The 21,286-nt window shown below is 57.2% G+C and overlaps 1 protein-coding gene across 2 annotated transcripts; it reads right to left on the reverse strand.

Moving 5' to 3' along the window:
* Positions 1-409: 409 nt before the first annotated feature.
* Positions 410-20,731, reverse strand: ALKBH5 (alkB homolog 5, RNA demethylase). Of its 2 annotated transcripts, XM_019753755.3 has the most exons (4): positions 19,193-20,731; positions 11,583-11,663; positions 2,698-2,853; positions 410-2,017 (listed from the first exon to the last, which is right to left on the reverse strand). In XM_019753755.3, exons 1-4 carry the CDS (start codon positions 19,960-19,962, stop codon positions 1,840-1,842), a joined length of 1,185 nt encoding a protein of 394 aa, XP_019609314.2. In that variant the 5' UTR covers positions 19,963-20,731; the 3' UTR covers positions 410-1,839. The 2 variants fall into 2 exon arrangements, with proteins under 2 accessions (XP_019609314.2, XP_074176622.1); XM_074320521.2 differs by lacking the exon at positions 11,583-11,663 and having other exon boundaries at positions 19,193-20,096.
* Between the last annotated feature and the right edge of the window lie 555 nt (positions 20,732-21,286).

Genomic DNA, 21,286 nt, shown 5'->3' on the forward strand with positions numbered 1-21,286 from the left:
TATTGAGGCCAGTGTGGACTTGGATGGCAGATACTAAGAACTCAAGAATTTGTTTCATGTGCAAAACCACTTGCGTATCTTCTCCTCTGCCTTTGCTCATGCTGTCCCTCCTTCACTGGCACACAGCCTCTCTGATCACCCTTCCAGAACTCCTGGCCCCTGTGGCCCAGCACGTGGACACGCGGTTTGTGAAATCCATGCTCCTGGAGCACGAGAGAAGGCAGCAGGCAGGAGGCAGGCCCACCTTCAGCCCTCAGCCCTGCGTCAGCGACTGGTCCCTCCGGAGCCCTAGTGGGCAATGCGCTCTGCCCACTCCCAACCCGCTGAGTTTGAGGAGCAAATCCAGGGAGGAAGGAGGCACCAAAGGCAAGCCCTCGCTTACGATTAACATCAGACAACTGTTTCAAAATATATTAGATTTGGTTTTTATTGTAGAGCACACATATCAGGGCAAAGTGCTGCACACACACAACTACAAATCATTTTTGGGAAAAAAGCTGTAAAAAAAAATAAAACTGCAACTGCTTTAGTTATGCAGTTCCAACTTGAGGAATCCACACCGGCAAAGGAGTCCTGGCCCCTGAGAGGGGCTTCTGGATGGTGGCTGCCCCAGATTTCTGCAGCCTTGGGCCTGGGCTTCTGTAAGATAAGGTCCCCCTGGGGTGGTGGCAGCCTGGGGACTGGGCGGGCCTCTGTTCTCAGCAGGCCTGGCTTTGGCCCTGGCTGGCAAGGAGACATTTCTAATGAATCTAGATCAGCAAAACCTTGCAACCTTCAAGGATCTGAGTAGGCAGAAACTGCCAAAGACTTCACTTTTCCCCCCCTTTCATTACTATTTTTTATAAGCCCCTTCCCCTGCTCCCACACCCGAGGCAGAGGACAGTCTGCAGGCCTGAGCCCTGGCCTTGGATGTGTGCTGCAGGCGGACACGGGAGGCAGGCCCCTTCCTACAGGGATGACATGGGAAGAAGGCCCAAGTTGGCCAATGTACGAGAAAGGAAAGGGAAAGGAAAAAGCCAAGAGATCAAAGGAAAAAATAAAAACTCAAAACGAAACAAAAACCCTACCACACGCCACAATTTTCCATACCCCAAATGCTAGACTTGGAAGGACACCAGTCCCTGTAGCTAGAAACAATTCCTAACACTGCCCCGACATGGTAAGTCTAACTGTCCCATACAATCACACGCCTATGCTCTTGGTGAGAGGTCAGGACGGGCGCAGCCAGGGGCCTGTGGGCAGAGCGGCCCGTGGCATGGAAGCCGCCCGAGCGCCGTCAATAGCTCCGGGTGGCTGCAGGGGTTCGCACTGGGTAAGCCCCTGCCCCGTCACCCTGAATGACTCTGCCACAGGAAGAAGAGGGTGTTTGCGTGAGTTTCTGGGGCCTGGAGAGCAGGTGGGAGGTGGGAGGACAGCAGGACCCCTGTGGGGCCAGCAAGGCCAGGAGACCTCAACCCAGCAGACACCGGGCGGGTGGGCAGGAGACTGAATTTCATTTACAACAAAGATTTACACGGAAAGCAAAACAAGAATTTTCTTAACCGAAACATTTTGATGCTTTTAAATAAAACCAGCCTGACACAGCCCCACGTGAGGTCGGCTGCCCCCCGGGCCTCTTCTGGCCACTCCAGCATAAGCTTCTGGCAGCCTCTCCATCCAGCAGGAACACCAAGAACATGAGAACCAGGTCCCAGCCAGTGCTGCTCTTCGGCCTTATCAGGCAACGAATCGAGGAAAATAATGTAAGGATCAACACAAAGAAACCAACCACGCAGCCCCTCCGAACGAGCCCAAGGCCGGCGGGCGCTGGGTGAGGAGGAAGGCCGTCCCCGAGGGGCCTCAGTGCCTCCGCATCTTCACCTTGCGCGCGGGGCCGCCCGCCGCTGCCGAGCAGTCGCCGCCCGCCTCGGCCGCCTGGCGCCAGTAGTTCTCGGAGCTGAGGCCGCCCCGGCGCCGCGGCGCGGGCAGCAGCACGGAGCGCCGGTTCTCCTCCTTGTCCATCTCCAGGATGCGGGGCCTGTGGGGGGACCCGAGGCTGAGCACCGCCCAGGTGGGCCTGCGGCCTGCTCGCCCCGCCCGCAGCTCTCCACGGGGTGGTGCGGGCAGAAGCGGGCAGCGCAGTGCCGGCCCCGAGTGCCCGCGGCCCCCCCTGGCTTTGAGCCGTGACCGTGCACACGTGGGGCCGGCTTGGCTCCGAGGCCGCCGGACACAGACCTGCCCCACGCCAGCCTCTGGACGCTGCGTGGTCCCGCTGTGGCCTCTACCGCTCAGGCTTCTCTCTGCCCCCGCCCCTCCTGCCTCCGAGTTGCAGGCCACGCGGGACCTCCTGCCTGCGCTGCCCTCCCCACAGGTCTTTCTCGGCCAGGAACAGCACGTCCTCAGAAACCGTCCCAGCCCCTGAAAGGGGTCCCTACCCACTACCTTCCAAGTTTGCGTTTGCCTCCTAACACTTATGTACAACCCACAGGAGCGTTTGTCTGCTGGGTGGACTGAAAAAAGGTGAGGCATGGGCAGGCCACGAAGCGTTCCCACTTACCAGTCTCGGCCCAACCCCTTCTCTCTGGGGATACAGGCAATGAGTCAGGGGTGACGTGTGAATGCCGCCTACCCAGGGAACCACACACAAGGCTTTCGAGAGGTGGGCAATGCCAGGCCCCTAACCACCTCCCATCTTACCCCGCGGCTCCTAAGCTGTACCTGTGAGCAGCATCGGGGTCTGCCTTGCGGTGGGACCGCTTGGGTTTCAGAGCGGGGTCCCTGATGCTTCCCGACAGGCGATCTGAAGCATAGCTGGGTGGCAACACAGAGCTGCTCAGAGACTTTGTTTCCAACCGGGGTGCATCTAATCTCGTCCTGCAAAAGAAACAGGCATGGGATGACCAGGCATGGGATGACCAGCGGGACTCTCGTGGGGTGTACACCCTGTCAGACCGAGGCTCTCTGCAGCCAGGCTGAACGGGAGGCCGGCAGCGGCGCTCGGTGCCCCCGTCTCCTCGTGCTGCATAGCGATTGGCCCGCTGACTTCCAGATGCTCCTTAGATTCAGGCTCAAGGGCAGGGATGGAGAATACTCGTGTTTGGAGACTTCCACCACGAGGATCTACCGCCCCAGGGGAAAGACCCCAGGGCGCTCCTTCGGTTGGATGAGGCATCCCCACCTCGCCCCACTCAGGCGAGGTTGTCCAGGGGCGTCCACTCCACCTGCCAGAGGACCGAAGAAGGCCTACTGGTGGGTACCACAGACTCCACTGGACCGCATCCTGGCCGGAAACCCCAAGACAGAAGCTTGCCCTGGCCCAGGCCTGTGAAGAGCTGCAGGGGAACAGTGAGCTTCCCCGCTCCCTCACATGGGGACACTGAGGCTGTGTCAGCAGGAGAGCCCAGACCCAGCTCCACACTTGTGCACCGGGCTCTGGTCCTATCACCGCCACCTGGCGGCTTCTGCCCGTTCGCCGAGACTGACCGAGGCCAGGGCTCTTGAAGGCAAAATCTCCACCTACCACCAGCTGGGAGTTTTAAGGAATACACTGCCCAGGAAAGGGAGAACATGCAAGTATGGACAGGGAAGAGGGGTTGGAGAAGCTGGGCAGGACGGTGGCGAGGGCCGTGACCTGAGTCCCAGGCCAGGGAAACCTCAGAGAAACCCGAAGTACGTTGTACGGTACAGAGAAGGCAGGCAAGTGGGGCCAGTACAGCAAGGGGCAGGAGCTAGGCCTGCGATGAGTGATGGGGGCACAGCTGGCAGAAGGCCTGAAGGCACCTTTCCCATAGGCTGCTGGGCACAAAGTAGTAATTTGCTTCTGAGGAAAAAGGTTCTGGGGTCAGGGCAGGACTCAAAGGACACCCTCAGAAGCACACTAAGGAAGAGAATGGCGGGGAGTCCGAGCCATGCCTTGCCCTAGGCCTCCTGGCGTTCTTGCTAACAACTGCGAGCAGTGCTCACCGCGCCCCCACCCCTACTGGCTGGCCTGCGATACAGACGGGAAACGGTCAGAAAGACAGGAAGTCACATGTGCTGGAAGTCACGGGAGAAAGGTTTAAGCCCAGGTGAGACTCCAAGCCAGGCCTACACACCTCTGGGCTGGGGCTGGAAAACACAAGCACACCCTGCCACGCAGGCACAGCTGACGCGGGCCAAGCCCTGCCTTCCTGAGCTACTTACTACTCGGCGGCCTGCCTGGGCAGCCAGGGGCAGTGGTGGCAAGCCCCTCATTATGGGTCTAGGACTGCTGGAGAGGCTGGGGGACAGGCCAGGGACACGGGCTGGCTCTGCTGCTCTCTGCCTGCCTACGGGGGTTGTTCCTCCCTACCCCCACATGACAGCTCTGTGACCATCAAGGGGCAGCTCTCAGAGGAGGAATGATCAGAAATGGCCCTGCAGCCTCCTGTAGCCACTTTGGGGACAGTATAAGCTCTGGGGCCCCCAACGGCTCCTGACACATCCCCCAGGGCTGTTAGATGCACATCTCAGAAAGCAAGAGAAGCTCCTGTCCTCCTTCCACTTCCAAAAGGCCACCGAGCTGCAGGAAGCCAGGCTACAGCTGGATCCCGAGCCCAGAGCCCACCAGCAGCTTAACGTCAGAGCACGGCCTTCCCAGGGACAGGCCAGGCGTCTCAAGGTTCAGTGCACACAGCCCCGAGTCTGGAGTAAGGAAGCCCCGTTCCAGCAGAGGCCTGGGCCGGGCCTGGGCGTCCTCGAGTGGCAACAGGAACGAAGAGCTGCGTTCCAGATCTGAGTTACCTGTGAGCCGGGGTCACAGCGAGGCAGCCAGGCAGGGGAGGTGAGGGTGACCCAGGCAGACTGCCATACCCAGGAAGGTCACCCAGGGTGGCAGGACAGCCCCCAGGACAAAGCAGGGATTGGGCCAAGGTATGGGGGAAGCCACAATAAAGGGACGACGTGCCAGCTGGCACTAATATAACACGTTACCCTGGGACCTGAGGGGAAGGAGGCAGTTGACTCTGCCCCAGGTGCCCCCTTCATCTGCTTTATCACTCACGGAATCCTCCAGAGAAGCTGCTGGGGAGGGCTATGCCCACCGTGGGGGTGAGAAGCAATGCTAACTCACAGAGCAAGTCACTGGCCTAAGTCACACAGCTGCGACCTGACGATGGTGTTGGAAGCCCAGGCGGGCTCGCTGCCCGGGCCCACGACCACCGCTGGGAACGGCGACCCAGTCTGCACTTCAGGCCCTGCTGCCAACCACTCTCCCAACTTCTGGCTCCACCCCCACCCCGCAGCCTAGCGCTACGAAGCCTGCCTTTCCCAAGGGCGTGAGGAGGCAGGAGGGGGGGCGGCAGGCACCTCTGAGCAACCCCTTGTCTGACTGACCAGGGCTCCTCGGTCTAAGCTCCAGCACCCCTGAGTATCAGACTCCCCAAAGGCCAGACCTGGGCCACTCTCTCCTGCAACAGTATCCAGCCCCATCTTCCTCCAACATCACCCTGCTCCCCACAAGGCAGTTCTGGCCGGTGCAGAAGCCTGCCGTGGTCAGAAGAGCCTGAAAGGCACAGGAAGGCGTTACCCAAAGGGAGGGCACCCCAAGCACACGGTCCACACCTCCTCCTATACGCAGCCTGAAAGACACCCAGGCCGCAAGGACAGCCTGCTTGGCACCACGTCGTACACACGGGCCTAACGCAGAGCTCCAAGAGCCCGGGTTCCACAGATGCCAGCCAGGTAACAGGGCCCGCGTCATGAGAGCCCAGGGATCCCCTAGTTCCGGCTTGGTAGGGTCAAAGAAGCAGGAGGCCCGACACCACGCTGGCTTCCCCCACCGGGGCCACCGGTGTCCCTCTCCTCCCGCGGCACGTGCCTCTGCTCACACTGGGCGTGGACCGGCCAGCCTCCCTCAGCCCCACCTGAGCAAGCCCACGGGGCTGTGGTGAGGAAGGGGCAGGGAACCCGCTCGGCGCTCTTCAGTGGAATCATCCCCAGCACAACTGCGCCCACTCACAGGCGAGAACACAGGGCGCAGGTAACCCCTGTAGTCAGCGAGAGGGGCAGAGCCAGGCCAGGAGCCCGAGCCACTCACACCCCGATGCTCTCACTGCTCCCTTATTCCTTGTACAGGTGTGGACATGACAGGCTGGTCAGGCTGCCACGTGGGCAGGGCGTATGCATGTGGGCACACTCATCGGACCAGCACACAAAGGCGGGCTACCCCTTGGCACAGGGGAGAAGAATCGTGCAAACAGAAGCAGTGGCTGGGGTCTCCGTGAGGGTGATGTCTCAGGCGTGGCCACGGTCAGGGACACCAAGAGCTGGCCATCCCTGAGGGACGGAGGCCAGAGGACAGCGTCCATTCTCACCCTCGGCCCATCTACACAGTCTCGCATCTGAGCTGCCCTGCTTTCAGGGAGGAGCTCCCCTTGGGCCGAACGACCACACCAGCCGCTTAGCTTCTCACACAGTCTCTTCCCTGCACATCTCTCACGCCACCGCCTCCCCAGCGCCAACCAGGTTTCGCTGGCACAGCACAAAGCCTTTTCTGACTCGCTTTGAATGTATCGCTTGCTCCACCCCATCTCTACTGTGTTCTAGAAAGTCCTACCTAAGAGCCCCAGACTGCACGCCTCTATAAAGAGCCTCTCCTCTGCCTGAACTGTCTGCCCCTAAGCCTCTTCTGTGGCTGCCTGGAGCCCACATATTGACTCACTTCAGGTGGCACTTCTCTGGAGAGCCATCCCTGGCGAGGAGGTGTCTGCCCTTCCCCCGGAGGACGAAGGGAATGAGAAGAGACCACACTAAGCATGTCCCTGGCACGAGCAGAGTCCGTTCACACCAGCCATGGTTAACACTCGGCAAATGAACCTCCGCTGCTTGTGCCAGCTTCTGCCTCATGTGAGCTGGGCCTCAGTTGACCAGGAAGTGTATTCACACTGCCTGGACCACTTCAGCTACGTAACCGGAGAGGCTAACCGTGCAGGAATAGTGTACGCAGACCCGGTGCAGCCGGGGGGGCCTCCTGAAGACCCAGGGACTGGTGAGTGGCCACCAACTAGACGGCTCCGAGGGCCAGAGCCGTCTCCTAATGATCAAATGCTGATCCGAGGCCTCCTTCTCCGTCGCCCCTCAACCACAGCGGTCCCCGACACTTCCTGCCTCCGGCCTTTGAGCTGACCATTCCCGCCTAGCAGCAAGGTCGGGTTCAGGAGCCAGACCACGACCCCACCTTACACATGCCCCCCCCCCCCAAGCTGAACGTAACTTTGTGTTTTTGTTTCTTTTCTGCTGGGCCCCAGGGAACACACCATGCCTGTGGGACGCGCTCACTCTGCTTGCGCTGCCCACCCACCGCACACCAAGCACTAAGGGAGCTGCGTTCCCTGCAGGCCTGCCTCCGGTGCTTGTGCACGGTCAATGCTCCATGTTCCAAGTCAGGAATCACTGCTCACAGATCCTTCCAGACCAGCCAGATCACCCGAGGCAGCGCGCTTCCCACCTAAGCCCTTTCCGGGGTTCACACAGCTTGCGCTGAGGATTCATGTGCACGCCGTGCTGCACCCAGCGCCCAGCACCTAGGAGCTGAGTGTTAGACATGGGGCAGCTCTTAAGGTCCTTCAGAAGGCTGCACATCAGGGATTGTGGAAAACATGGAACCGCCCACCCCCCGGCCCCAATGACTCCTACACCCCAGCAGCTGGCCAGCCCCTGCCTTCTCTAACCAGTGATCTGAAACTGTAAGCACATCTTCAAAAAGCTTCGGTCTGGCTTCCCCGCCGGAGAACCAATGATTAACAGAGAGGCGGGCCGCCCAGCACGCTCATGGGCGGGGGCAGTGACACTCAGGGAAGCTGAAGGGTGCTGAGGGGTGACCAGCCTGCAGCTACCGCCTCACCCCGCTCTCTGGAGTAGCCCCCTGGCCCCTGAAAACGCTCTAGCTCACCAGCTCTCAATGTGCACAGCAGGGGCAAGAAAGCCCTCTGGATGTCACTTTGTTTCTTAAGCTCACCACCCACACCAGTGACACGGGCAGCAGCAGGCGCTGGACTGTGCCTGTGCCAACCACCAAGGGACCACCATACCCAGCACCAGGAGCCCCCGGTTCTAGACCTCACTCCGCCCTCACTGGTCGTGCCCTCCCAGAGCTTGTTACGTTAAACGGCAACCCGAGGACCTCACTCCTCCACAAGCGCTCACGTCACGCCCAGTCTCCCCGGCCTCCCTGTGAGAAGTGACAGCACCATTCGCACGACCACGACGACGACAGCATTAGCCAGTCAGCAGAGCTGCACTGTGCTGAGCCAGACAGCACTTGGCAGCCGCCACCCCCATTTCCCTCCATGACACCGAGAAAGACCATCCCAGCTCTGCCAGACCTGAGACAGTGACAGCGCCCCAAGGCCCGCCCTCAGAAGCCTGTTTAAGGGCAGACGGACTGGTTGTACCCCTCTGCCTATGGCGGGCAGGGCCAGGCTCAATGCCCAAATTGCACCCATCTGCACACGACTTCACCAGAAGACATCAAGTAAGCCAGGTACCCCCAAGGCCATACCCAGTATCTGGGCAACATCTGAGCCAGGATGCTCCCCTTTTCGTCCTGTCACCAGCTTGTCCTTTTCTAAGACCAGCCCCTGAGCTACTCTGGAGCTGCTCCTCCTCTGGGCCAGGCCTCGTGCTGAGCCCTAGATGAAAAAGGACGTCTCTGTCCCCAGAACGCAGATTCGGAAACTCACAATGGCAAGTGTAGAGGGAAGGGGTGTGCGGAGAGGACCACAGGCATGTATGTGATGCTCCCTGCATGTCAGAACAGTCAACACCCGGGCCGGGCAGTCAGCTCAGCTGGTCGGAGCGCGGTGCTCCTAACAACAAGGTTGCCGGTTCGATCCCCACATGGGCCAGTGTGAGCTGCGCCCTCCACAACTAGACTGAAACAACTACTTGACTTGGAGCTGATGGGTCCTGGAAAAACACACTTAAAAAAGTTTAAAAAAAAACAGTCAACACCTGAGCTTTCAAGGATGGCTAGGTTAACCAACTTTCAGTGTGTGTACGTGGGTCCTCTGGGGGGTAGGGTGTGGATCAGACATGAACATCCTAAGATGGGAAAGTATTCCCAACAGGCCACACTGTTCCAAGAGCCCAGGACCCAAGCCCACGGAGCACACTAGGAACGGCAAGTACTTTAACGTATGTGAGAAGCAGAAGAGATGAGGCTGGATGGACAGGCAAAGTGGCTTGGATTTGATGCAACAGCCTGTGCGCCAGCTGCCTGGGGAGGCTGCGGGGGCCTCCTCACGCACCTCTTCAGCCCTCTCACACCGAAGCTGCGTGTGTCTCCCCTCCAGCCTAGTCCCTGACTGGCTCCTGGGACCACTCAAGTCAGGTCAAAGAGCTTCCGGCACCCACAACAGCCATTCTGAGGTCAGACCACAGTCAGGGGCCCAGATGGCTAAAGAGCTTCTCGGGGGAGCTCATCAACTATAGATACTCAGTGCTACCAAGGAGCATCTGAGCCCGCCAGGCTGGGCGGCCAGGTTGGGGAGCCACCGTTCCAGGGCAAGGAAAGCGCTGGGAGAGCAAGCTGACCTCCACCGCACCTGCAATGCCGCCTTCCCTGACATCGCCTACTGGGAGAGGCCTGAAGGCAACACCTGGAAGGTGCTGCTCTGGTTCTTGATCCCCCTGGAAGTTCCTTGCCAGGCTCCTGGCCTGGGGGGCCGGCTGTCCCTGGCTGCGGCTGGAGGTACCAGTAGAGCCCGAGAAGAAATGAGTGGGCAGGATGCCCAGTAAGGCGCTACACCCTGGGCTTCACCACTTCCAGGTTCTGGGGTTTGGCCTGCGCGGGGAATCACAGGAAAAGAAAGGGAAAAGGCAGATAGAAACCCTTCTCTGATGAGTTCTGGGAACACACTTGGGCTAGAGGAGAGACACTGAGCCGTGCGTGTCTGGAGCCCTCACATGTGCCCAGCGCTCTGCCTGCACCACTGTGCCGTCCCACAGATTTGAATCACCTCCAGGCTACAGGTGATAAAACAGAGACTCCAAGTTTTGACTTGACCAAGTGGCAGAGCCATGCCAAAGAGACTTCACCACCACATTATTCTGGGGTTCAAGGCCCAAAGGGCCAAGTACCCAAGTTAGCGACTAACGTTAAAAAGACGGCCAAGCCAGAATGAGGACTAAAGAGAGTCAAACCTGGAACAGGAGAGCACAAATAAACCCCCGCGTCCATACTGCTGTAAGGAAATGACTGAATAAAGAGATAAACAAATGGGGGGAAGAAACAATTCCTGTGCAGAATCCCACGTAACTTGTGCGGCTACTCCCCCCTTGAAGACGTGGAGCTAGCTCCCGTCCTTCTGTGTGGGCCGCACACAATGACCTTCCCCCTGACGGGCACAGCTGGGAAAAATAGGGTAACTCTAGAGGGCAGCGATCTGATGCACGTGCCTCAGTCGGGCGATCAAGGTCAACGTCAACAGAGGTGAGTCCTGGGCCCTGGACAGGTCAGGACATAAAAAGGGTGCTTCGCCCTCTGTGGGTTTCCTCACCAAACCTCCACCCCCGTCTAATCGTGAGACACACAGGACACAAAGCCCAACTGAGAGATGTTCTACAAAATACCTGCCCAGCCAGTGTCATCACGAATAAAGTACATCTGTGAAACTGTCCCAGCCACGAGGAGACTAAGGGGGCATGAGAACTAAATGTGAGACCCTGGAACAAAACCAGTACATCAGGTAAAAACTAACACACTTGTGTACAAATCTGAGTCGAGTGTGGACTTAATACTCATGGATCAATATTGGCTCTTGATAGTGACAAACACGCCAAGCGACACACGATGTCACCAGGGGACACGGGTGTGGGCCACTCGGGAATTCCCAGTACCATCTTCACCACTTTTTGCACATCTAAAACTGTTCTAATGAACGAAGTTTATTTAAATTGAAAAAAAGAAGAAGGAAAGGTGAGCCCCAGGACAGACCCCGCGCCCTCCTCACGGGGGTTCCCACCCGGGCGATCGCGCCACCTCTCAGGAGTCCCCTCGAAAGGCAGACTTGTCCTGACCCACAGTCTGCTTCGGTCAGTCCATTCACCCCACGAGCAGAAAGAAGAGCGGCCGGCTTTGGCAGCAGTCCTTCCCGACTCCCCGGCCAGGAGGGACAGACACACGCTACGTGCCTGCAGAGCACGGCAGCGTCACCGACCGCGCTCCTTACCGCTTCTCACTCCCTGCTCCTCCCAAAAGCGGAAACCCAGGCATTTGTAAAGCAGGCTGCTAAGGCACAGTCTAAAAATAATCAGCAACAGCACATGACAAATAAGGATCGAGAAGGTGGAATGGGGGGGGGGGGTTGGAAAACTGTTCCCCAAATCTTGTTTTAAGGCTGTTCCCATAAACACCAGGAGCGTGTGCTTTGGTTCAGTCTTAAACTTCCTGGTTAAACAGCCACAGAACCTAAGTTTCTGTTGAAGAAAAGACAAAAACAGCTTTATCCTCACAGAATTCAAACCAAAGCGCCTTCCAACCTTTTCCCCTTCCAGGCTTCACGAGGCCACGCTGCTGATACAGAGGAGCCCAGTTCTAAGAGCACCTCCGATAGGCCTGCGGCTGCCGGCACCAGGGCACTTACTTTCGGAGGATGATGACCGCTCTGCGCTCCTTAATGTCCTGAGGCCGTATGCAGTGAGTGATTTCATCAGCAGCATATCCACTGAAAGGAAACACAGAGCCTATGAGCACGGAGAGTAGGCAGACAACCCAAGTTCCGGGGGCGGGGGGCACAGAGAAAAAGTACAGTCCAGGTCTTATGGCCACCCTCTGCCCCATTATTTCAGAGGTTCAAAGATCTACATGGAAGAGAAACAACACGTGAAGCTCCACTACACTTATACCCAGAAACTGTGCAAGGAAGACCTGGGATGGGCAAAGGAGGGCTTGAGGCAGAAGCGGAAGCAGGCATCTACATGCACAGGCCAGGAACCCTTCTTTTAAAGGACCTCCAACAGGGTGCACCTTCAGTCACTGTGGAGGCAGCTGGAGTGACTGAGGCCAGACCTTGGTGACACTTCCCTCCCTGTCCCCACCCTGCGACTTGCCGAGGAAGCCACGGCAGACGCTGACAGCACTGAGTCACTAAGGATAATAAGACTGCAACGTTCAAAAAGAGAATTTGTTTACTTGAAAAAAAGCTTTCAAAAACCTCCATTTGGAGGGCGGGGGGAATTCAAAATCTTCAAGACAGCTGTGTTTGGGATATTTTAAGAATTTCCATCACAAATACCTATTTTCATCAAGTTATATGATTTTTAAAAGTGCTCCCAGACCACTGAATGTACATGACTGTTCACAGCTAATGTCTTTTCAATTTGAAACTGTGGAAGCAAACTCAGCTTCCCGAGCCCCTCACATACATGGGAGCTTGGTACCCACGGGTCACCCCAGCCCCAAGTTCCTCCACTGAGCTGAGGCCATTCTACACACTTGAAACACACTTGGCCACAGGCCTTGCTCAACCTTCTCTTCCTTCTCAGGATTCCACTGACCATCCCTAGACAACAAATCTGTCTCCACATGGCTGCTAATCGGCTCCCTTCTCAAGGGACACATGTTTAAACACACATGCTTAACTGTCAGAAAAACCAGACCAGGCAAGTACTCCTCAAAATGGCCCGGCTACCCCGACCCTGGGCAAGACCTAGAGGAAAGAGCAAATGGAAACTAAGTCTGAGAGGGAAGCACTCTGATTTGGAATCTGATTTGAGGCCATACTAGGGGCAGAAAAAAGAACCTTTGTCTTAGGAATTTCCCCCCAGAGTTGCTCCTAATTCAGAGTTTTTCAGTTTTCTCTGTGAACATCAGTCACACGAGACTATGGACAAATGTCCACAGTCAAATCAAAATTGGAAAATATTAAAGAGTTTAAAAAAGCATTAGTATGTTAAAGGATTTTAGAATAACGATAGCAGATGAATCCACTGCCTTTAACCGAGCAGTGACCAAAGACTTTCTCTTAAGTTACACCTCTCACTACCTGGAGGCCCTCAGTGAGAAACGCCACACGGATTGAGGCACTGAGCAGACCTGGGTTTGAACCTGAGCTTTGTCACCTGCTAGATTTGTGACTTTGGTTAAGTCATAGGCTGGGCCTACGCCCCCGTTTCTTCATCTGTAATATGGACAACAGTAGGCATTCATTTTGTTATGCTTTGTAACTTAGGTATTCTTTTGTGGCCATTAATGATTATAAAATTTTTAAAGGGGGACAGTGCCTCCTCCCTCCCAGGCAGGATTACAGAGTTATATGACAACATGGTTGACACCCCTGGAAGTGGGCAGTGGGAGAATTAAGTTAGACAATGCAGGGTGCCTGGTACCCCACTCCCACTTACTAGATACCTGACACAAGCCAGAGCCTCGGGTTCAGCACCTGCCCAAGAGATGCGCTCCAGGCCCCGCCGCGGGCACCTGCCAGCAGCAGAGACCACCTGGGCCCTATGCCCAGGGTGAGGGGCTCTAGCTCTCCTATGCTCTCGTCACTCCACATCGAGGAGTCAGGTCTGGGATGCAAGAGAGAGCCACACACACACAGGACTTCCCCAAATGTTGAGTCCAATTCCCCAAAGGTCCTGCGAGGCACCTTCCTAAAGCCAGGTCTGCAGCGCTGGATGCGGGCATCTTCCCCACTGTTAACAAGTGGTACCCATCTGCCTGACTCGACTACTGAGGGGCCTGCTTTCCCATCTGCAACAAGGAAACTCTGCCCTTAACGCCATTCTGGAGCAAACCCAGGTGTTTGTCAAACCTTAACTGTCCCCACCCCCAAAGGGCTCTAGAATGAACACCAAGCCCTGCCAGGTTCCCGCCAGAGCCCAGGCCGCAGAAGAACTCGTGAGGAGGTAAGACTGCAGGAGCCCACGAAGGTGACCGTGGCTCTGGCTCCGCCTGACGAGTTCATGAGCAAGGTCTTCTCGGCCTCCCTGGCAGCTGCGCCACAGCCCACTGAGCCCTCCTCAAAGTATCAGGCTCCTCTGGGGCGGGAGGCGCAATGTCCTGACCGAGGGACCCTCTTCTGGCCACGCTTCAGCAGAAAGTGTCCAGCAGAGGCTTATTTACTGCTAAGGAACCTACTCGCTACAAGTCCCAGTCTGCCAGCTTGGAACTTAACACGCCCTGGGCCCACCTTACCTGTAGCGTGATGAGAAGTGCCAGCGCTTCCTGCTGTTTTGTTTTCACAGGACAAGGAAAGGAGGAAATACCTCGAGCTGGTCAGCCTGCCTGGCTGAGCCCCCCTGCGCCCCCCGCACCCCACGCAGCAGTGACTAGTATGCCACAAGCATCACGACAGACAGCACGTGGCTGCGTCACCCACTAGCTCTGCACCTTCCACTCCTGAGTCTCCGCCCCTGGGAAGCTTTCCTCAACTCCCGGGGCTGGGTTCCCCCACATTGCCCACCCACGCCTCGCTACTGCTACATCTGGCCTGGTGGAGCCTGTCTTCCCTACAAGACAACGCTCTGTAAAGCTCTTACTCATCTCTGCACACGGTGGACACAATGAAATACGTGTTGAGCTCAACAGCTTTACTGCTCTGAAGCCTCGCCGTCTACACCTGTGAAACAGAAATCCCGGCGAGTCACTCCTCGGAGGCTTAGGTGCAGGTTCAATGAGGAACCTGAAAACTCAGTACGGGGACTGTACGTCTCTCCTCCAGGGGACAGTCTGGGAGACTTGAGCTGGTAAGGCGCATCTCCAAGGTGGCCACCGTTTCCCATCGACTCGACTCTGCCCTACCTGGCATAGGACAGACCCGAGATGGAAGGAAGGACTGGCGAAGACACCAGCCTGTGACAGCCTCCCTCCGGCAGGGGCGTCCTGCTCTGGGCAGCCCCCCAAGCCTCTCACCAGTGACAGGCCAGCACTACTGAGCAGCTTAGGCTTTCGGAGGCAGCAGGCCAACCACGCGTACACAGGCTGCAACTGTGAGCTCAGGTTTACGTTATAACCAGACCACACCTCCCAGGCACGTGGCCTAACTTGGTACGAGTCCTGAGGCTTCTGAATCCAGAAGGAACCAGGCAAACCTGCTGCAAGTCCCAGGTCCGTACACACCAAGGTACAGAGGGAGAGCGCAGCTGAGTCCGGAAGGCAGCTGATCTCGACACACTTCACCTGAACTTCAGCAGCGTGAGAGACTCAATCTTCAGGAACAACGCCAGGATACGCATCGCTCCATTGTGCAGAGGAACACTAAGGCCCAAGGAGATTACATAACTTGCCCAAGGTCAAACACCTAAAGTGGTGACACTGGAACTCCAATTTAACTGTTGGTTTCGGTGTCTGTGCTACACTGGTCATGGTTTTTTGGTTTTGGGTGGGGGAGTAGGTAATGAGGGGTAGAAGAAAAGCCCATCTGTGTTTCCCAGTGACAAGATCCAATCTGTCCTGGGAGCTTCACCGACCTCAGCAGAGGACACACACAGAGCACCCACTCCCACGGAAGAAGTCTGCAAAGAGGCCCCCCGAGAGCAAGCACCGCACCTCAGCGACGGCTGCACACCCACTGCCCAGCCGGAAACGGCCACCCTGTTCACCTTCCGCTTGCTCGGAGCTTCGTAAGTAAGACACGGCGCGCCTGCAGCTCCTTTCCTTTGCTGCCCTCTGCCTGGTGTCAGGTCCGGCAGAACCAAGGGCAGCCGACCCCCACGGCCCAGAGCTGCTCCCGGGAATGCACAGCCCTGACTTCATCCTCGAGTCCCTCCCCCTCCCAGGGAACCAGAAGATTCCACACAGGAGATGTGGCCCAGACCTATCTGCCCTACTTTCCCAACTATTTTAAGCCAGAAAGCTAAATTTTCCTTTCAGCAGCTGAAGAAGATCAGCCCTTAGCCCAGAACTAACAGGGGTGCCCACTCTACCCAGTATCAACTGCTAACTGGGGACTCACAGGCTGAGCTCACCTCTGCGTATCCCATGGCCAGGTGACACAGAAATTTCCAGACAGGTGGCTAAGACCTGGGTCTTGGTATGTGGCCACCACAAACACAGACCACTCAGCAATGATCAAAGGTAGCAGCAAGTCAGCAATTAGCCTTGAGGTAATTATTCTAATTAACCCAGTTGAAATCTGTTTTAATCTGCCCATTCACCCCACAGGGAACAGGAGAAAGAAGGTGGGATGAATTGGTATGAAGAGGTGATAAAATATATTTATTTTCCTAGAAAACAGCACTAACAGGGGATCCAACCAGGCCTAAGATGGGAAGGTGACAAAAAAGAAAAACACCTGCCAAGTGGGTTTGGAGAGAAGTTTGAAGCACTTCCAGAGGGATGTGAGGCCTTGCTCTAAATGCCCACGTCTGGACACTGCTGAGTCAACGGGTGCCACACACCAACATCACACTGACAACCATTGAATATAAAACTGCAGTCCTGCCATGTTGCCTCGCACGGCTCCAGACACCACCGCCAGCGACCAGTGGAGTCTGCGTCATGAGATTCCCAGAGCCCCCCCAGCCGCTCGGCTCCCGTCCGAAATGCAGCCTTGCATCAGCCCTCACCCCTGGGCTGGGGTCCGTACCACTAGGAACTGAAAACAAGGGCTACCTGTGACCAGCTTGGGGAAGAGCCCAAGCACCATCTGAAGAGAACCACGGCTCACAGGCAGGCGCTCACTCACCCGCACACCAAGTAAGCTGGGAGCGCTACGTTAGCAGGGGCTGTAAGATTTAAATTAGTGGGGTGTCAGAGCCCTGGCGCCGTGGAGCTCAACTACGGATGATTCTGCCCCCCCCAAGGCACGCCTGGCAACGTCTGGAGACTTTTGGTTGTCGCAGAAGGTATCACTGGCATCTCATGCCTAGAGACCGGGATACTGCAAACATTCCGCAATGCACAGGACAGCCCTCATTCAGCAAAGAATGAGCCAACCCAACACGTCCCCAGCACAGCTGAGCTCTGATCTAGCAGAGCTTCCCCAAGGCAGCTCAGCAAAGTCTCGACTTCAGGCCCAGGGCGGATGTGAGCACTAACAATGCACTTCGTCAGCCCCTTGCCGACGCTAGTCCCTGCTACTGCTGCCAAGGCCTTCTCTGCTAGGCTAACTCCTAGCTACCCTTCAAGTTCCAGCTTACTTCCTCCCCCAAACTTCCGACATTCCAGAATGGGTTAAGATGTGCCCCCTCAATGTACTCCCGCAGTTACCTTCCTGGGCTGTAATTGTCTGCGGCCTCCACTGTGCTGAGTTCCATGAAGGGAAGAGCCATGTTTTAGGCTCCACCACAACCCTGGCCCCTTCCCCAAAGAGAGAGCAGGGAACCATTAAATGGTTGTGCATGAAAGCAAGCCTCCACCCTACGCCAGGCCCTGTATCACACACCAAATCACACTGAATTCTAGTAGGCTTTGAAAGTTGGCATCACCCCCACTTTACAGACGGGAAAGCCAGCTCAGAGAACACCCACAAGATCCCAAAGCAAATGAGAGGATTCAAAGCTTGGGGCAGCACTTTTCAGGACATGGCTGAGCCTCCCACACAAACTCCACAGCCAAGTCAGAACCCAGGAGGGGTTGGAGGGACTAGGAAAGCTTTAGGACTTTTCTAAGGAAAAGATGAGGAGAATTTTCCCGATGACGCAATCCTGTTGCTGATCACTAACAGACCTGCATTTTCAGAACTTGAAACTGCTGCTCTTCAATACAGGGGTGGAGGGCGTCTCAGTCACAAGCTGCCTCTTGTGATCTCCCCATCACACTCCCGACTACTGTCAGACCTCACCACCACCCGGAAGGCCTGTGACTAGGGGGAAAGCAACATCCCTGTAAGAGACCAAACGGCCGTGCATTAGTTCCTTTCAGCAGCTAGCACCCTGCCATGAAGTCAACACACCAAGCTGTCTCCACGCCACTTGGGAGGATCTGCCCTAGAAATCCCATCTTAAAGGGCTTCGCTAATCCATCAATGTAGGAGCACCACGTATAGGTCTGAGGAGAAGCTCCAGAGCCCAAACGACAAAGCGGCAAGTGATGCGTAAGGAAGCCAAAGTACTGCTTCTGCTGCTAACTTCCCAAACTTCCCCATCAGGAGACCTTGGCGATCTGCCGCCATCCCCAGATATGAAAGCAGCCTCAGCTGTTCAACTCAAACTAGATGACCTGCTCATGCTATTAAGAGGGCTCCAGGGACCCTGCTTCTCCCCATAACCACAGGCTACGGCATGACTGCACTTCCGAGGTTAGACTGCTCACAACAAAATCTGTGTCCTGATCCCGTACTAGAGTTTGGGGGTCAACCGAGCTACTCAGAACAACTGGAGTCTAGACCTCCCGAAGAGGTTTGCGGATTACTGAATCCATTGCTAGCTGTACTTGTTTCGGGGCTAGAAGGAGGCAGCTTAGCTTCCAAGTAAATGTTCTGCTTCATATAAACAGCAAAGGTGTTCCAGCAGGAAGTCTCTAGAAACCAGGGTACTAAGTAATTCTCAGCAGGGTCTGGGATACAAAATAGGCCAAGAACCTAAGTTCTGCTGCTGACATAATTACTAGACCGAACTCCAGGTAAAGAAACCAGCTTTACTTTGTTTCACTTAGTCCTGATAACAGATAACACATTCTTACAAAGGACCAATGGGCTCCTCTACAGCCAGCAGGGGCTGGGTTTTAAGAGTGGGCTGCACTGGATTCCTGGCCCAACCACAACTCTGTTCAATTCCAGGGAAGTCACTCCCCCTCTTGGGAATGGAGAACGTCTACCAATTAAATATGATCAGGGGCCTTCCTCTGTGAGTATTTTCTCTGTTACGGAATCCATGAACACTTTCTCTTGTCAAGGCAACCATGAATGGCAGAGTTGGAAACACTTTAAAATGGTAAATTCAACTTTTTTTTTTAACATAAATTTGAAAATGGAGGCCAAGAATAAAGAAGAGACTTGCTAAAAACCACAAAGGGGCAGACTCCTAAAATCTTAGCCTTCTGGAAAAATGCCTTTAGATTCTCAGTCAGGTCCCTGATCTTGTCAAACCTACCCTCCCGATACAAATTCTAGACGGTTCCCTGAGCCGTCCCTGCCTGCTCTCTTGGTACATGTTTTAAAGGCAGATCCTTTCCGTTCCGCTCACCACACCCACGAAACAGAAGAATGGGTCAGAACCGTAAAGCGCAGGCTCCTACATTAGCTGCTGCCTCCTGGGTCAGGGTGGGCAGCTAAAGCAGCAGGGCCGTCCCCACCTCCCAGGTGGTTACCTGAGCACAGTCACGCTCCCCCTGCGCACTGGCAGGGAAAGCACAGGTTCCGACACCCGGATAGGCTTGAACTGGAACTTGCAGCCGAAGCAGAGCGCGGAATCGCTAAAGAAGGACACAGACACGATGGGGCGCTCAAAGATGTGGATGGGGTCCACGTGGGACACGATGCAGCCGCCGGGCTGGTAGTCGTTGATTACGGCGCTGTTGACGAAGCCCTCGGGGATGACGCGGTGCTCCACCAGCTTCTGGATCACAAGCTGGTGCACCCACTCGGGGATCTCGTCCACGTCGCCCGGCGGGTAGAGGCGCTCCTGGCCGGGCCCGCGCTTCTGCAGCTGGGCGCCGTACGTGTAGCCCTCGCCGAAGAAGTACTTGTTGCGCAGTGGAGCCCGGTCCACCGTGTGCTCGTTGTACAGACCCTTCTCGGCGCGGGCCACCACCTCGTCGATGCGGGCCTCGATCTTGGCGCACTCGTCCTGGCTAAACAGGCGCATCTGGCGGATGCCGCTCTTCACCTTGCGCGCCTCCTCCTCCTTCTGCAGCTGCTGCTCCTCGTAGTCGCTGCGCTCGGGGTCCGAATCTTCCTGGTACTTGCGCTTGGCCCCGGACATCGGGTAAGGCTCGGCGGCCGCGGCGGCGGCGGCGGCGGCGGCCACAGCGGCGGCCGCGGCCGCCGCTGCCTCCCGGCTGCCCGCCTTATAGTTGTCCCGGGACGTCATGGACTTGAGCTTTTCACGCAGGTCCGTGTAACCGCTGGCGGCCGCCATGGCCCCGCGACGCTGTTCTAGGGTCCTCCGGGGCGGGCAGGGCGGCCGGGCATGGCTCTCGGGGGACGTGCCCCGGGGCCCCCGGAGGAAAGAAGGTCCTCAACGCCAGGCCCCCATGCGAGGCCGGAGGGGCGGGCGGGGGGAGTCGAGGGGCTAGGCAAGGGCTCGAACCTCAGGGGCAGCGGGTCATGCAGCGGTGGCGGCAACGGGGCTTCCTCCTCCTCCACCTTCTCCGCGTCCCAGGGGGCAGGGGCGCCGGCAGCGCCTCATGCCGCGTTGGGCCGCTGCGTTGGATCCGCCTGACTCCGGACCAGACCTCCGGATGCCCGGCCCGACCCGCACTTTAAAGCGCTCCTCACGACGTCACGCGCCGCCCGCCCGACGTCCGCCAGCGCCGCTCCTCAGCGGGCTCCTCAGCGCGCACGCGCAGTGCTGCCGGTCACCGCGGCTCCGCGCGCAGCGGGCATGCGCGTGCGTGCGGGCCGGCTCAGCAGGGGTGCCTGCGCAAGCGCAGACCGGGGCCGCTCGTCGTCCGCTGCCCCTCCCCCACTCGTGAAGGGCTCCGAGAGAGCGCCCTCAAATAGCAACCTGTCTCCGCGCTGCGACACCTCCGTGACCAAGGGCTCCCTCCACAGGAGTGCGCTCAGACTGCCAACGCTGTCGCTATGTTACGTCACAGCTTCGTCCGACCACCGTAAACGCCTCAGCCCACAGCGCGCAATCACCGAGAAACCGCCACAACCTAAGATACTCCGCTACCGTCCTCTTTGGCGCTTTCACTTCTTTCATTGGGCCACCGGCCACGCGCCGGGCGGGTCCAGACGGAAGCTTCGGGAGTTGGTTGGTAATTATGCCTGTCAATCAGGAGGTCGCCTTGGCTACTGCGTCCGTCACTTAATTAGCAGCGGGAGGGCGGCGAGGACCCTTGAAGGGTGAATGGGTGGCCAAGGAAGTGCCTGAATGTAGAGCCCACCGGAAGAAAGCCCTCAGGCGCTTAAGGAAACTACTGAAACCAGCGGAAACTTCTGAAATTGGAAGGCCGAGAGCACCGCGCGTCCCAGCTCCAAACCCAGACGGCGACGTTCGCAGACCCTGGACGCACTGAGGGGGCATCTCCCTGCCCACCTTTCCTCCACCCCGCCGCCGCCGCCGCCGCCGGCCGGAGCGGACGTTCCCAGAGTCACGTCCGGGAGGCGGCGGGCGCATGCTCAGCCGCGGGACGCGCGGGGTTTGGCTGAGCCTTTCCTTGGAGGCAGGTATGGAGCGCCTCTTCTGGGAACGACAGAAGGAAACGAGTAGGCTCACGGAGAAGGCAAAACTGTAG

The sequence above is a fragment of the Rhinolophus sinicus genome, chromosome 12 (assembly GCF_057876585.1).
Source record: "Rhinolophus sinicus isolate RSI-liver-muscle chromosome 12, RSI-T2T, whole genome shotgun sequence".
NCBI lineage: Eukaryota > Metazoa > Chordata > Mammalia > Chiroptera > Rhinolophidae > Rhinolophus > Rhinolophus sinicus.

Excerpts from the sequence above, each read along its gene's own strand:
- ALKBH5 (XM_019753755.3), bottom strand. The coding sequence starts at position 19,962 with ATGGCGGCCGCCAGCGGTTACACGGACCTGCGTGAAAAGCTCAAGTCC. Across the intron at positions 11,664-19,192 it reads GGGAGCGTGACTGTGCTCAG|TGGATATGCTGCTGATGAAA; the intron begins GTAACCACCTGG and ends GTTTCCTTTCAG. Across the intron at positions 2,854-11,582 it reads GCGGTCATCATCCTCCGAAA|GACGAGATTAGATGCACCCC; the intron begins GTAAGTGCCCTG and ends TTTCTTTTGCAG.